At 39.4% G+C, this 16,673-nt stretch overlaps 1 protein-coding gene across 1 annotated transcript in view; it reads left to right on the forward strand.

The window, feature by feature from the left end:
- The window catches only part of LOC145984878 (latrophilin-like protein LAT-2), a 112,337-nt gene that overhangs the window by 61,484 nt on the left and 34,180 nt on the right, over positions 1-16,673 (forward strand). The window contains exon 3 of the mRNA XM_083118253.1: positions 15,298-15,386. Within this exon, the coding sequence (XP_082974379.1) occupies positions 15,298-15,386 (89 nt within the window). The remainder of the gene's footprint in view (positions 1-15,297; positions 15,387-16,673) is intronic.

A 16,673-nucleotide genomic window follows, 5' to 3' on the forward strand; every position in this document is an offset into this window, starting at 1 on the left:
ATGCATATGACTACGACCGAATGTAGTAAGTATTGTTGTACACGGTCCTTTGCCATATACGTGTGTCTGATAGGAACATGGCCAAGAGTGATGCAGAACAGTGTTCCAACCAAATACCATGAGGACTCAACGATAGGAGCTGCACCAGGGCAGTGTCGCCCAGGAACCCATGGAGTGGGTAAGACAAATAACAGTGAACAACGGTTCGCCAGCCCAAGTGACGTAATAATTATCCCTTACTAATTTTTTAATAGAAAAGAACTGAATCATTTGTATTCATAAACTTGCAATGAAAACCCTCAGTGGTATACCACCCCTATCGACTAGCTAGCTGGAGGCGGACTGTGGTGATTATTTCATTGATATTTGGTTGTACGAGGGAAAGTCAAAAATTATCCACACTCTCACCATAACTTTCTTTAGATTGACCACATTGCTTTCAGAGCTCGCATACTGAAACGTTGTACTGTTGTGGTTACGTGGCAGAGGTTTCATATTAATCGCTCCATTTTTCATTCTTTTGTAACAAAGTAAACATGGCCGCTCTGCTGGCAGTGTGCACCAACGCAGAACAGAGAACAATGATCCGTTTCTCTGCTCCGAAGGTGTGTCAGGGGCTGATTTTCACCTTAGGCTTTCAGTACAATACGGGGACAGCGCCCTACTCCGTAGAAGTGTATACGAGTGGATAGAGAGGTTTAAAAATGACAGGACAAGCGGGAAGCACGAAGCGGGAGCTACAAGGTAGACGCCCATCAACTTCCACCAATGATGGGAAGATTCAACAAGCTCAAGAGATGATTCTGACGAACAGATGGGTCACAGGGTGGCAGCCGATGAGGTGGCATGCTCTCTGCAAATTTGTCATTCAGTGGCATGCCTGAGAGGGAGGGAGGGTAGGTTGGGGTTATAGCCCCTCCCCTTTGGGCCAGTATGCATAAACAAAAAGAACGTCAAAGGCAGGATAAGATGACAAAATGAGGACCGACTACTATAAAAAGTTTACATAACCCCCTCTCTCGAAAATTCTGGGCACGCCACTGTTAGTCATGGTTCTGTGCGCGAAATCGTCCACGACAAGCTTCAGATCACTGATCTCTGTTTTCCCTTGGTGCACATTACCAGCAGCACGGCCATGTTTAATCTGTTACAAAAGAAAGAAAGGTGGAGCGAATAATCGGCCACGTAACCATAAGAGTACCACTTATCAGCATGCGAGAGCTGTGGACAGTGTGGCCAACCTAAAGAAAGTTATTGTGAAAAGTGTAGATTATTTTTTATTCACCCTTGTACCGAAGGATAAGCTCTTAATCCTGAAGAAGCGGCACCCAAATATCCGTGCATCACCGGCAATTACCACTGTTCGTCGATGCAATGGAAGAGACAATTGTATCTAAGGATGCTAATTTGAACCATCGCCAACCTGAGGAGCAAAGTAACGAGGACATTTTTGTGATTTTGCAAATATAACAGTTATTTATCAAAAGAGTCCTGAATTAAATTTTTATGGGCTTCAAAACTTTTTTATTGTGCCCCCACCAAGTTAAGCTCCATGTTCAATTCTGCCCCTCCCCACCAAAGTTAGATCTCAAGTTACGTCTATGTCTATGAAAGTTCCAAAGGAAAAGTATGAGAATATCTTGATATAAAAGCTAAGGGGGCACTAAAATATTATCTAGAGATAGTGTAAAAGATCCGTGCTCCTCAAACATTTAAAATAATTGATTAAAAATTGTCATCTACTACGAACATGGACGATAAGGTAGCGAAAAGATGTAAAGTTTGAGGACATTTAAACATGCGCATTCTATAAGATTGTGCAGAACATTTAAAATAACATTAAATACACGGCAGAGTGGAGGGTCCACCTATTGCAACAAAAGAATATGGGTGAAACGAGCGTGTCCAATGAGAAGCCTCCTTCTCTGCGGGAGGGACGGCGTGAGGAACCACATGCACTCATGATGGGCTTGACAGTGCTGAGCTTGTTCACCGTTACACCATCCTGCCAAATCTCAAGGAGGAAAGATCGGAGAACATTCTGAATGCCCCTGGCCGATACAATGTTGAAAGCACTTTGCTTTTAGCATCAACAGACTTTGGCAACGGCGTTGCCTTTAATGCCCACACTGACAAAAAGGAACGCTAGCCGTCGGAAAAATCACTTCATTGTAGGGTGTCCGAAAGAGTGTGGTTCCAGAACACACTGAAAGAATCGAAATAAATAAGATATCTCGGCAAGGTGTGAACTTCATCAAAGTACAGCGCCTTTAGTATTGCATAGAGTTCTACCATGGAGATGGAAGAAGCAGAATGTAAAGCAAAGCTGTGAGTGTGCGAGTTGACAACAAGGCACAAGCCATTAATTCAACCGATATGGATCCATCCGTATAAAAACCAATAAACTTGGGGTATTGTGATCGAAGCTCTAAAATCCGTAGGTGTCCCTGCCTTTGAGAGAGCAGTTAGAGACAGGTTAATGGAAGATGCAGGTAACTCCCAAGTGGGGAGAGACGGGAAAAGCAGATCAGTATCAACAACAGTATTGAGAATCTCGTCAGCACGTACACAGAGTGTCCTTGCGGCACGGGAATATAGGCAGTACGCAGTCAACACACACAACCCCCCCGCACACACACATATATATACAGGTTGTCCCAAAAGTCCGGTCTCATAGGGAAAGTCTTGAAGTGATGAATGTTGAATATTGATAACATAGCCTTTGTTTCAGGTAGGAAAAGCATTACGACAATAAATGTTCGAATTGATGCCCCTCTTGAGCTCTGCAGGTATGGATACGAGAATGGAAAGTTTTTTGTTCATTTTCGTAACATTGTTGATGTGATACCGTATCATGCAGCACGAATGTTTTCTGTAAGACCTTCAATTGAACGTGGACGTGTGTTGTCTCTCTGCCACAGAACTAGTCTCTTGGAATAGTTTCAAGATTCGACCCACATATCGTTGTCCAGGTTTTCGTTTGTTTGGATGACGATGATGAAATTCATCAAATGTTTGCCGTAGGGAGAGACTTGAAACATTCGTTTATCTGCAAGAAATAATCATTACTTCAATTATTCCGACTTTCACCATGAGACCGGACTTTTGATGCATAAAGTGGACTTAAAACAACAACTCAACTCAACATGTAGGAGTGTGCACCTGTGTTTAATATTACAAGCGGTTACCGACTAAGTTGTTATTCTAGCCACAGCACAGAGAAATGACGTCATGATAATGCCTGTGCTCACACACACACAAGAACGGTTGCGTTTGAATTTCGTAAATTAACAGGCTGAGGGTTAAATTTTAACGGTAGAATATTGTAAATTCTAGGGTTACTTCAAACAGTGTAGGAGCAACATTCCTCTCCACAGCTGCGATTGGAAAACCAATAAGATTTCTCGGAAGGCGTGTTTACATTGACTTCGTTCTTACAGAGGACAGAGAGTAGGCACGGGATGAATTTGATGATGAAGACCCGTCTAGACAGTTCAGTATTCATACACTCATCTCTGCCCGCCTTCATTACGTACTGAGTGTGCAGAAGGAGGCTCCAAGTTTATGCCTCGATATAAACTCACAACCTGTATTTTTTTCAGTTTTTTCAGAGCGACCAACACGTTGGACCTCCCGGCAATAAAATAGAATTTCTTTAATCCCATCTTTCCTCGACGTTTCGTCCGGTTGTTACAGATAATATTGTTACAGAAGTTAACGATTTCGTGCCTGGAAATTCTTCTGGAAATATTTCCAGCATTAAAAAAAAAGAGAAGGGACGACAGGAACCATTTCAGGTTGAGCGCATCCGTCAAAACCTATAAAAAATTGTCCTGAAAAACGAGACTCTTTCACAGGGGAAAAAACTCTTAGGAGGAACCTAACCCAGTCAATAAAACAACTGATATAAACTTCCACATCACTCATTTGGAAGGTTATAATCCCCACGCTGGGGACAATTAGTTTTCGCAAACAAGTCGTTAATTTTTTAACTGCTTGCTTCTTTCTCATTGTCTAACCAGTCGTTAAGCTCTGTAGACGACATATGCACTACACCTTTTGGCCAACGGTAATATTTTCGCCGTATTATATCGCTTTTTTCGTCCATTTTTTCATCCATAATACAGAAGATGTGATTAGGGCGAGAATAAGTATGGTCTGTAGAAATCCACAAAGGGCAGGGGGAAGGGAGATGTAACGTTACGCACTAAAATCTCGAACTTAATGATCCTCTTTCCCCAAGCAAGAGGTCATTCACTCTTTTCCCCGCAGATAATATTCTCGTCATTTTTCATTTAATGTTCCTTCGTTGCAGAGAATTATAGGGTCAGTGCAGCGTAGCAGGTGATGAGCTGTTCAAAGTATATTAGCTTCTGAAACATCACTTGTTTTATCTCCACAAAGAGAAGGGGGCTATACCCCTCTCTTTCCCTCTTTTTGCCGCTGCTTGATAAAAGAAGAACTTTCCTTTCATGAACGTTTCAGAAATAACGTCAGAAGAGGAACGTTGATAAGGGGGGAGGGGATTTTTCACGATTCTCCTGCCTCGGCAATAATTTCTGCCGCCCCCCTCCCCGCCACCGTGACTGCGCTTCATTTGATGAAAGCGGCATTGAACGCCAGGAGTGTCGTCGGGAATCAAAGGTAACAAGGGAGTGAAAATCACCCCGGACTTCAAAATCATTTCTAAAGGCGATATATTGACGAGAGATTTCGTGATGTTTCGATTCGATTTATCGAAGCGACACGTCAGTCAGACGGCCTATCATTCCAGGATACTAATCACCAAAGTTGAAATGAAAGAAGCACGTTTCTACAGTGGAGTTCAAAAGTAGAGTAATCCTATCTTTTGCTTTTCCATAACAGGCATGTCAGTCGAAATTGTGAGGGTAAAACCTTAAACCATAAGTATTGAATTAATTACACAGAGTTGACTGTAGAGCTATATTTAAAATGGTTGATTTAAACTAAACTAAACCCAGTAAAGCAACAGCTCATTATGGCCAAGGTGTGCCAAACGACTTTTCTGTTAGGCGTCGCGCGGTCAGTGTTTTCATTCCGATCTCTTACAGGTTTCTAGAGTAGACCCTGTTGCTTGAATTGCATATTATTTTCTAACCTGGATTTACAATATAAAGTGAGTTCCGAGCCACTGTACTACGGACACCAGGAACTTGGTAGTTGCAAGGTGACAGCTATAGCCACTACCTTTTTGGAAGTTCAAATATATGTCAAGCAATGTTAATGAATGTGAACTGGCTAGTGTAAATATTATGGAGATCTGTGCTGTATACATTTCTTACCTTCAGAGATCAGCCGGAAAATGAGCTGAAGTAGTATTTACTTCACACAATCAACAGGAAGATAAACTCAAATTGTTTGACTTTCATAATTGGCGGAAAGATTAGTTCCAGTCGTTTGGATTCCTGCAATCACCCGGAAAATTATCTTGAGTTGTTTTACCTACTGGAATCGGCAGGAAGGTTTCCTTGAGTTGTTATACTTTCCGTAATTGGAAGGAATTAGCTACACTTGTTTCACTCTCCCTAAGAGGAAAGAGGTTTAGGTCTGGTTACTTTATTTTCTGTGATTGACAGGAAGATTAGTTCCAGTTGCTTTAATTTTCATAATCGTCAAGAAGATTAGCTCCAATTGCTTTGCTTCCTGCAATTGGCCGGAACATTAGTTCCTGATTTAAATTCCATAATCGCCAGGATGATTGGTACCACATGCTTTCCTCTCCGTAGTAGCAAGGAAAATTAACTCTGGTTGTTTGTTTATTTTCTATAATTGTCAGAAAGATTAGGTCTCGTTACTTTGCTTTCCAGGCAGGAGAATTACCTGCAGTTTTTTGATATCTTCAATCAGCAGTTAGATTAACTTCAGTTGCTTTACATTCTGTAATCGGCAGGATGATTTCCTTCAGGTAATTCAATTTCCGTAATTGCCAGGAAGAGATTTGTTTAAATCTATGCACAGAAACTAGGAACTGGACGTACATTTTGAAGTGGGATGCAAACCACAATATGCTGGACAGAAATATTAGCTCCACTTTTTTGACTCTTCGTAATGGGCAGGAATATTAGCTCCAGCATTTTCATTTTACAAAATTCGCCGAAAGATAGCTCCAGTTACTTTGCTTTCCGTTTTGCCCCTACAGGAGGATTTGCTCCTTGTTTTGATTCCTGCAAAAAAGGGGGAATATTAGCCTAACCTGCTTTACGTTCAGCAATCGGTAGGAAAATTTCCTTCCGTAGCTTTATTTTCCATAATGGTCAGGAGGAATATCCGCTCTTGTTTCACTCTCCGTAATAGGCAGAGATCACCTCCGTTTGCTTTACTCTCTGTGATTGACAGGAAGCTTAGTTCCAGTTGTTGTTGTTTTGTTTTCTGCACTCGACCGGATGATTAACTCCAGTTACTTTACGTTCCCGTAATCGCCAGGAAGATTTCTTCCACTCATTTTATTCTCCGTAATAGGAGAATAGAATCCAGAAGTGTTCTATTTGGTTGGTTGATTTGGTGTTTTAAGTTCACTTTATGCACAGTAAGGCTAATCGGGACTGGGCATACAGTTTAAAGTGGGATCCGAACCACTATGTGATTACAAGACGACGACGACACCACTGCGCCATCGGGGAGGAGACTGTACCACTTGTTATACTCTCCGTAATAGGAAGGGGTATTTGCTCTGGTGCTTTATTTCCTGTAATTGACATGAAGATTACAGTAGGTCTAGTTACTTTACGTTTCCGGCAGAAAAAATATATGCAGTTGTTGTGCTTTCCTGAATCCGTCAGTACATTAACTTCAGTTGCTTTACGTTCTTCAGACGGCAGGATGGTTTCCTTCAGGTACTTTACTTCCAGTAAGTGACAGGAAGGATTTTTGTTTTAAGTTCACTTTAAGCGTGATAGGCTAATCGGGACTACACCTGAAGTTGAAAGTGCGATGCAAGCCACAATGCGTGCAACCGAAAGATTTGCTCCACTTTTTTGACTCTTTGTAATAGGCACGAAGATTAGCTCTAGCATTTTTTACTTTTTATAATCCACCGAAAGATTAGGTCCAGTTGCTGTGTTCCCTGAAATCCGCCAGAAGAGTAGCTTCAATTGCTTTACGTTCCATAATTGGCATTAAGGTTTCTTTCAGTAATACAGTATGTACAGTAATATCTCCCAGGGCCTAAACTATAAACTTCAAAAGATTCAGAACTGTTGTATACGTTTCATATTTAAGCTAAAAAGAAAAGAGCATGTATCCCCCTAGCTCCACTAGTTTCGATCTCCGTAACAGAAAGGATGTGGTTTAGCTCTTTTTACTTTATTTTCTACAACTGGCAGAAATATTAGCTCCATTTGTTTTACTTTCCATAATTAGTGGGAAGATTACCTCCAGTTGTTTCACTTCCCCCAATCGGCCGGAAGATTTGCTCCTGCTTTACGTTTCGTAATCGCCAGGAAGATTAGCTCCTGCTTTACTTTCCGTAATCGCCACTAAGATTAGCTCCACTTACTTTACTCTCCATAACAGGAAGGAAGATTATCCCCACTTGTTTTACTCTCCATAATAGACAGGAAGCTGCTTTATTTACTATAATTGGAAGGAAGATTAGCTTCAGTTGCTTTGCTCTCTATAATCGGCAGAAAGAATGTTGGAGTAGTTTGAACTTCAGTTCTATTGAGTTCAATCTATTGATAGATACCACATCTGGTCCATCAAGTAATCAGCATCTTTCAGAATGCCTTTTGTGAAAAGCCCTTTAGCATTGCCACTTTTCGTGACGCCAGGCAAAAACCGACAGCAATTGATTTTTCAGCTCAGGAAGATCCCGGAGCATTCAATAGCGTTTCGAAGGAACTCTTCACCTCTTCAGAAACATGTGCGGGTCTCCCGTAAGATATTTGAAAGTTCTCAAAGGCCATTCGGAAAGCTTCTTAGCCGCGGGATAAAATGGCCATTTCGCAATATTTCTCCCGCGTCATCTCGGAGGAGCCTTCTTCGAAAATGGTCCCCATGAAGTACCATCCGAGGGGAATTATCCGGCAGCCCAACACGTCTCACCATTATGCAGCCGTTATGGGAGGTCATCCTCGACTCCAGAACCATCTGTTAGCTGCAATCGATAACTCGAAATGGTCTCGGGGTGGGAAAAAAGGAAATCGATTTTCAACTTCTGCGGATGGTGAGTGCTGTGTTCATGTGTGTGTGCTGTTGAGAAAATTCGAGAAATTCTCACGAGTTTTCTCCTCGTCTCTTCGGCATGGTTGCTTTCACGCTTCGCTTACCTCCTCTCCTCCCCCTTTTACCATCTCTTCCGCAACTATTCTGAAGCACTTTCAATATTCCCTTTTCTCCTGAATTCCTGGAGATGCCTTGTAACAGTTGTATGAGCAGCGTTCATCTTAGTGATGATAATTCTAGGGAAATATCCCTCAGCACGTAGGCGAATTTTATACTAATTTTAATAGAAGAAAAAAAAAGATTTTTTAAAAATTGATAATTGTAATAAAAATTACCAGATACCTACAAACAATAGGCCTGGGGTTATTGTTTCTATAATCTTATCTCTTAATGTTTTTTTCTGATCATGAAATTGTATATCATTATAAAATATTTTCCATTTCTCCATTATATATCACCTAATAATACACAACTATGATTTTTTGAATGATTGAATTGTTGTTTTAAGTCCACTTTATGCACAGTAAGGCTATTCGGGACTGGACCTACAGTTTAAAGTGGGATCCGAACCACTATGTGCCTCCACCGGGTATCAAACTAAACAACTATGAGAGCCAGTGGTCGAAGCAAGGGGGGATGGTATCCCCCAGCTAGCAAGAAGTTTCACAAAGCATTCCCTCAGCTACCTCACTGTTACCCTGCTAAATCACAGAAGCATCCCTTCATCTAACCTGAAGGTTCGATCGAACATCCCCCCAGCTAACATTTTGTACTTCAAACGCTGATGACAGCAAATACTTAACATCGTAACCACATTTCTCGTAAGATTTTTTGGAGCCTGTTGGTGTTTTATTTCCTTAGAGATTATTTTGCACTAAAATGTTAACAGCTATTTTGATTACAAATGTGTTTTTCTTTCTCAATCTAGCAAATACTTACTATCGGATTAAAAATTATAGATACTCGAGTTTGAACTCCAATTAAAAATTAATCAGTAGACTTATATTAAACCGAGTTACATCAAAATTTAGATTTTTCAATTCTGCGTTAAACTATGTTAACCAATGTTTTTTTGAGTAGGTCTTCTATTTTTTATCGTCGTGAGAACAAAACAAGTGACGTTTTATTTAGTCTTGCAATCGATCGCTACCTTTGAAATTCTGTAAATCAAAAACGTTTTGTCCGATGGTTATGAAATTTTAGTAGGGTGCAGGCAGAAAGGTATTAAAACAATTATTAATTTTCAGGTTTTTAAAAATTTCTCAAACAAACGTTATTTTCCATTTTGCCAAACAACTTTTTCTTGGTATTGGGTAGTCTTACAAATACAATATTGGTCTTGTTTTGAACGTTGGAACACGGCACACAGCGATGTTCGTTGAATAGCCGAAACTGCCGGCGGGCGATGCGATTAAATGATTACGGTGTTGCCATGTTCCACGTACAGCTTTACTCCGCTGAATAAAAACCTGTATACAGTCGGTTTCGCAATGTGAATTGACAATGATAATGCATTTTAAAAACAGATGCAAAGAGCTTCAAAACAACCCAATATTGTATTTGTAGGACTACCCAATACCAAGAAAAAGTTTTTTTACAAAATCGAAAGTAACGATTTTTCGAGAAATTTTGAAAACTTGAAAATTAAGAATTATGTTTAAAACCTTTAATTGTAGTCCAAATTCGAGTATCTGTAATTTTTAATCCGACAGTAGGTTTATGTGAAGTGTTATATAAACCAGCGTATTGGCTTAAACTTTATATGTTTGTACAGGGCAGTGATACATTGACTGCACGTGTTGATTATTTATTTACTTATTTCCTTCAACAGAGAAATTATCTCCAAAAAAACACACAAAAAACAACAACAAATGAAACACATAATATAGTACAGTGAGACATAACACAAGTAGAACACATACACAAATATAATGCAATATAAATTACTAAACCATACTATAGAATAATATAACACCAAATTAGCAATTTAGAAGCGCTTCACCCAAAAAAATACAAAACAAGACCAAAAAAACAAACAGGATATCATTTTTATTCATATGCAGTGATATATTGCTAAGTATAACACTAAATCAGATAATATATGTTGTAAACACTTGTCTTAATATTCTTTTGTACTCAATAATTGACTAAAATCAAGATTAGATTGCAATATAGATATTTTGTTGTACGCAAAGGACATTCTAAATATTGGTGAATTCTTGAATCTTTCTGTTTTTGAAGTATCATAAGACATCAATTGTTGCAGCCTTAAGGCACATTTCCTTGCTTTGAAACATATCTTTTGGAGAAAAGTAGGGTTATCTATGATGCCAGTCATTGTTTTGTACAGAAATATTTGTTGTGTTATGCTATGCATTTCGAGATGCAAGATGATACCGAGACAAGACCGAGACTTGTGTTTATAAATCGAGAAAACATCAAGAATGAGACAGGCATTTCCAACTCGAGACGAGACAGAGAACAGGACAGACTTTGTCACAGCCCTGATGGACAACAGAAGATAGTTTAGTGTTAGAATAAAGCAAGAAGGACATGAAACAATGCCAAATACGTTTGCACGCTAGTAAGTAAATACTCTCACCTCTTTAGGCGAGTTTGCAACCCTGTTTTCGTAACCAACATGGCGCATGTAAAAAACATGTGCTTACATTTTTACTCAAATTTTTAGCTCAACGCGATAACGTCCGTCTCCCGCCGAGATTTATGCAAGTGTTCCCATTCCAGACACGTGTGCTGCCGTGTTCGGTTATCATCGTAGGTTTATTCCTGAGGGAGAAAGCTCTCTTGTATCGTAAAGCAGCTGACTGCACTGCATATTAACGATGGGCTCATATTTCATACATGTAACGATCCCTTTCCTACCTTATTGTACAGCGAGCATCAAAAGTGGCTGTAAATCAACAAAATGATCTACATCCCTATAGTACTAACGACCATAGATGCCAAATTTCGGGGGGTAAGATGCTCCATATCCTCTCCGTGAAAAACAAGTTACAAGTGGATAGGCACGTATCTAGAACCATATTTTGGGAAGGGGTCTGATTAAAGTGTCACACATGTAGTAATAATAATAATAATAATAATAATAATAATAATAATAATAATAATAATATTGATAATAATAGCGCCATGGTTTATAATCAATAGATTAATAATAGTAAAGTACGTAAATGAATTATATTATTATTATTATTATTATTGGAAGAACAGATAAAAAGAAGCATATATTCACCATCTGGCTTATGTGTAGTCACAATCAGTAGGATGTGCATAAAAACAGCTGTCCTGCCAAATACATTAATATCATCTAAATATTTTTAGACCCAACTAATAAAAAGTAAAGTTCTTGATCATTATTTTTATGTGTATTGTTATTTGTAATGGTACGCATAAATCTTCATAGGATTTGTTACCGCAAAGCTGTATATTCACTATCTAATCCTTACCTCGGCTCAGCCTTAGACAAAACTGGAACAAGTCTAATGCAATTTGAATGCGATTACAAGATGTCTCTGATGTCATACTTGCAACGTGGTCGCCTTGTAATTAAGTGGTTCTGGGTTCGATATCTGATGGAGGCACATAGTGTTCACATGTTAAATTGTAGGGTCAGTCGAGTTGACTAAAAACAAACTCAAGACAGATTAGCAAATATACCAAAGACATATTCGTGGGGTCATCGAAAACTACCCCTGTTTTTTATTGCTCACTGTGGGCAAAAGCTAATGGTGCCTAGGTCGGTGCCAATGTAATAGTTCCTCGACAAGAGTGGAGGGGATAGCGGGAGCAAATAGAGAATTACAATGATGAAGGGGAGGGTGCTAATCCTTCTCTAATGCGATCGGCGAGGCTTGAAAATGGAAATGCCAGAAGGTACTTTTGCCCTCTCGAGGGGATGAGACTGTCAGAAGCAAACTAAAATTCAAACACCTCCCCGCCCCCTCACTTCCCACCACATGGTTCTGACTGCTAGGGTGGAGGGTGGGGGTGGAAGAAACAGTTATGTAAACTTTATTGGAGGTTAGGGTTGTGTGTGTCTCTCTCCCTCTCTCTACCTCCAACTTCCTGCAGACTAATTTCGAATTATAACACTTGAGGGAGCTGGGAAGCCGGAAGGGTATTTTTCAGGATGAAAAGTGGAAAGGGTGTAGTACCGAGTCGTACGACTTTCGTTCCTGCACATTTTGCTCGTGTCAACTTGAACATAAACAATAAATTAACGGCACCAAATGTATACGTTACCAAAAGTGGCATAGCTAACGATTTTGCACTCTCACAGAGACACTGGCGTACGCAGGATTTTTTTTTTGGGAGGGACTGGAATTGTAAAGGTGGATAGTACAGTGGGATTCATGGATATTACCGTGCAAATTGTCTACGACTATTTTCACTCATTTTGGCTGCTTGCATACGACTAATTTCATTAATACGCCGCAGGCTGCGTGCTTGCATACGTAACCGGGGAGGCAATTTGAACAGGATTTGTAGCTTTTTGTGATAGTTAATTCTGACAACCTGGAATCATGAAAATGGTAAATAACATTATTATTTCACTCATTGTTGTTCTTATATTTCTCACAACCGACAACTTCTTTTCACTTTACAAAGAGGTCTTTAACGCGCCTTCTCAGGTTTTAATTCAGATTTCCCCCCCAACCCGTGTACCAGTTGACAACATTTGTATCTTTTCGGAGAGCACATGTAACGAGGAAGTTTTTTCCGTAATTTTTACGCTAAGTGTGCTACCATTTTGTTGAGTAATCCTCTTCGATTTAAGCGAAAATTTCCAAATTTCTTCATTACGTGTGCTCCAATAACTGTTTATTTCTGTGGGTATGGGAATTTTGGGCATGCATTTTTTTCCCAGTAGTGACTCATTCGTCAATTGATTGCAACGGGTCGATTAAGTGCCCAGGGTGTAGTTCTTTTTTCACAATTAGTAGTTTTTTGGTCGCAAGTCGGAACATGTCACGAAAATTTACAAACTGCAATAACTCGGAACCCGTTGATTTCCGACCCCCGGTGTATAGGATCAAATTTGTTGCAAATGTGCTCTAGTATTACCCCTTTCCAGGAATTGGTCGAATTACCAATCACCCTGTATGTAAACTAAGATATGCTAATTTATGTAGTTTGAAACTGATTCAATAAAAATAGTTAAATTTGTTGTTGAACAAGAAAGCGAATAATACAAGTGTTGCAATATGCATTAAGTTGCGAAAAATGGGTTCATTGGTTTGGTTTATTTTACTTTGTTTGTCTTCCACTTTTGGCTAATCGTAAAGATGAGGATGATTGATGATATGATTAAATTGATGAAGGGAAACTCACAAAGACCACCCGTGTCGAGGCTGGGATTCTAGCGTCATACCGAGCTGTGCTAACCACTCCGCCACGGTGATCGACAATTTACGATAAATAAAACTATCAGTGTAGACCAACAGCGCAGAAGTCAAAGTTTTGAATTTGAAAAGGTATTTATGTCAGGAAAAGTTATGACATTACTACAATTACGACGTTTTTATTACTATAATATTTAATTGTAATTATTGCTAGTAATAATAATAATCCACGATATATATAGCTCCAATTCTACTCACTGATTAACTGACATAAATAAATGTTCACCACGAAGGAAGGCCCTGAGAAAAAAAATTGCTGCATTACACCACCACGAAATTGTTCCAAAAGACCGAGAAAATTAAAAAAAAAATGACTCGCTGAAGATCCGACATTTTCCTCTCATACTTTAACCTCGAGATCAACAACAACGCAGATGTTCAAGTTAGAACACGTACATCAAACAAGAGTGACATCTAGATAAGAAGATTCAGTCCAGACATTACATAAACACTTATGTACAACATACAAAAATGGCTCCACCATGCCTGTTTTAAAATCTTTATGTAACACTGTCGTGTTTTTCGTTTGTTGTTGAACCTGGAATCGGACGTTGCTAGTGAACTTACTTTTACCCCGAAAACTATGGTAGGTGAGTGACACTGACTTTTCGTATTTCAAAATATGAGCCTCAGAATTTATTAAAGAGGCAAGATAGGAATTTGCGGAAAATGACCCAAGACAATTATTTTTGAATTATGTCAAAAAATATAAAATTGACAAAAGAAGTAAATATTTAGTTTTCAATTTGGTGTCGCTATTGACTTCGTTTACATAAAACATCTAACTATTTTGAAACAGACAGTACTAACCCGGTTTACGTATTACAAAAATAGAAAAAAAATAGTTCTTGTACAATGTAGGTAAAAACATAACGTTGCGTTCCAAACTTTTAAAGCAAGCGAACCTACTCATTTCTTACCCTTCTTCCAATACTACATACCGACATTTTGAAATATATTACGAGCATTGAGGAATCACAAACATGTGAGCGCACAAGACACGTCGAAACTGTGCGAATATATATTTATGTCCCCTCAAAATGAGAGTGGATTTCTTTCCTACATTTCAGTAAAACAATCAACTAAAGTTGTGTATCTCAGAAACAAGTAAATTCGAAGATCTACAATTTTCTAAAGTTATAGATCTTGCAAATTGAAGTTTAAGAGAGCTTTAAGATCGAGAGAGCTTTAAGATCGGCGACAAGCGACCCGTGACAAGTGGCGCATATTGGTTGGAAGCGAACCATCAGCAATCAATGCAACATTTCGAACAGAAGCTACAAGACAATGGGCCGTTTTCTCATCGTGAAGCCCCGCTACCAATGCTTGCTTGTATACTAAAGGAACCAGTGTTGCTTGTAGCTCCAGTGTGAAACCCCTTGTCAGTTGTCGCTTCGATCTAACGTGACTTTGTTTTTATTGGGTCATCCTTCTTGTTATCTCAGCATGCATTTTGAATTGTGGGAAGTTCTTCATGGTTCGGAGAGTATGGGATTATCTGATGTTTCCTATTTAAACATTAAATTCTACGGCACATCAGTAGTTACAAGCAAGAACACGGCATATACCTTGCACGTATACTTCGTCTGGTTGGGTGGTGGTGAAACCCACATTCCCCGGTTAATTCACATAAGAATTATAAATGTTTATATTGTGAAACAACCTCAAAAGATATGCTTCTATCTTTCAGCTGAACACGGTCAGTTTAACAGTTGCACTCCAGGCTGCGATCAGATCTGAACATCAGCACAAGAAGCACACCGGAACATCACAGATTAGGTAAGTACTGCGTTCAGTTAGATTGAGCTAGTTGGAGAACTTCATTCCGTTGGCTCGGGGACAGAATATTTTCATATAGTCTTTCCTTCGGAGGTCTCTATTTTCTTTCTTGCTTGCTTCTATATCTTTTCTTCTTTCACATCTATTTTTCTTTCTCTTTCTCTTTCTTTCTTCCGCTGCTTCCTTGTCTTTTCCTGTCTCTCGTTTCCTCTGTATCCTTTCCTTATCACTTTCTAGTTCCGTCTCAACCTTTCTACCTCCTAATCTCTCATTCATTCTCTTTATATGTGGGATTCTTGCTTATTTAGTGAACAGAATGGTGGGCTGAGACCAAGGGCGTGCAGGGAAGAGGGTTTTTGAGTTAAACCCGCAAATGTCTTCAAAATTATAACACTTATCTAAATGATAATGCATGAAAAATTAGCTTACGTTATCAAATTTCCCAAGGCCATTTTCACTGGTAAGCCTCTCGGTCCCGAGCCGATTTTGAGCAAAATGCAGAGTTTCAATTAAATGAGTGTAGATCGGAGACTAATTGCCCTAGAGAGATGAGTGATATACCGTTGTACGCGGAATGAACCAGAGATTCAAGTAGATAAAAATTGTGACTCCCACGACAACTTTGATTTCTTGACCAAACGACTACAAAAAGTTGAAAAACTCACTTTCTCTTCCTGTTCCACGCCTCATTTAGTGCGCTGACGATGTTTCACGGGGGCAAAAAGGCAGTGATGAGTGAAAGATGAGCTCTCATCCTCTCATCCTTCTCATCCCTCTCATTCTCCTCTCATCCTCCTCTTATTCTCTAATTCTTTTCTCATCCTCTCATCCTCCTCTCATCCTCTTATTCTCTTATTCTCTCATTCTCTCATCTTTTGAAAGATGAGTGCATCTTATCGTAATTTTCTAAGTCTGGGACCAAATGTTTATATATCGTGACCCCTCTCTTCTCATCCTCTCATCCTCTCATCCTCTCATCTTTTGAAGAATGAGTGCACCTTATCGTAATTTTCCAAGTTTGGGACCAAATGTTTATATATCGTAACCTTCGTAAACCTCTCCTCTTATCTTCTCATCCTCTTATTTTCTCATTCTCTCATTCTCTTATCCTCTTATTCTCTCATCCTCTCATCCTCTCTATTTTTAGAATATTGTCGTCAACATTAGAGATGAAGTTGGAGTGCTGGAATCAACGGGCCAAATGTTTATATATCGTGATCTTCGTAAACCTCTCTCTTGGGGGGACGATGTGGCATATACACACGCGCGCGCTCTCAGCTTAATTAA

Source organism: Lepisma saccharinum, chromosome 3, assembly GCF_977018435.1.
Source record: "Lepisma saccharinum chromosome 3, izLepSacc3.1, whole genome shotgun sequence".
Taxonomy (NCBI): domain Eukaryota; kingdom Metazoa; phylum Arthropoda; class Insecta; order Zygentoma; family Lepismatidae; genus Lepisma; species Lepisma saccharinum.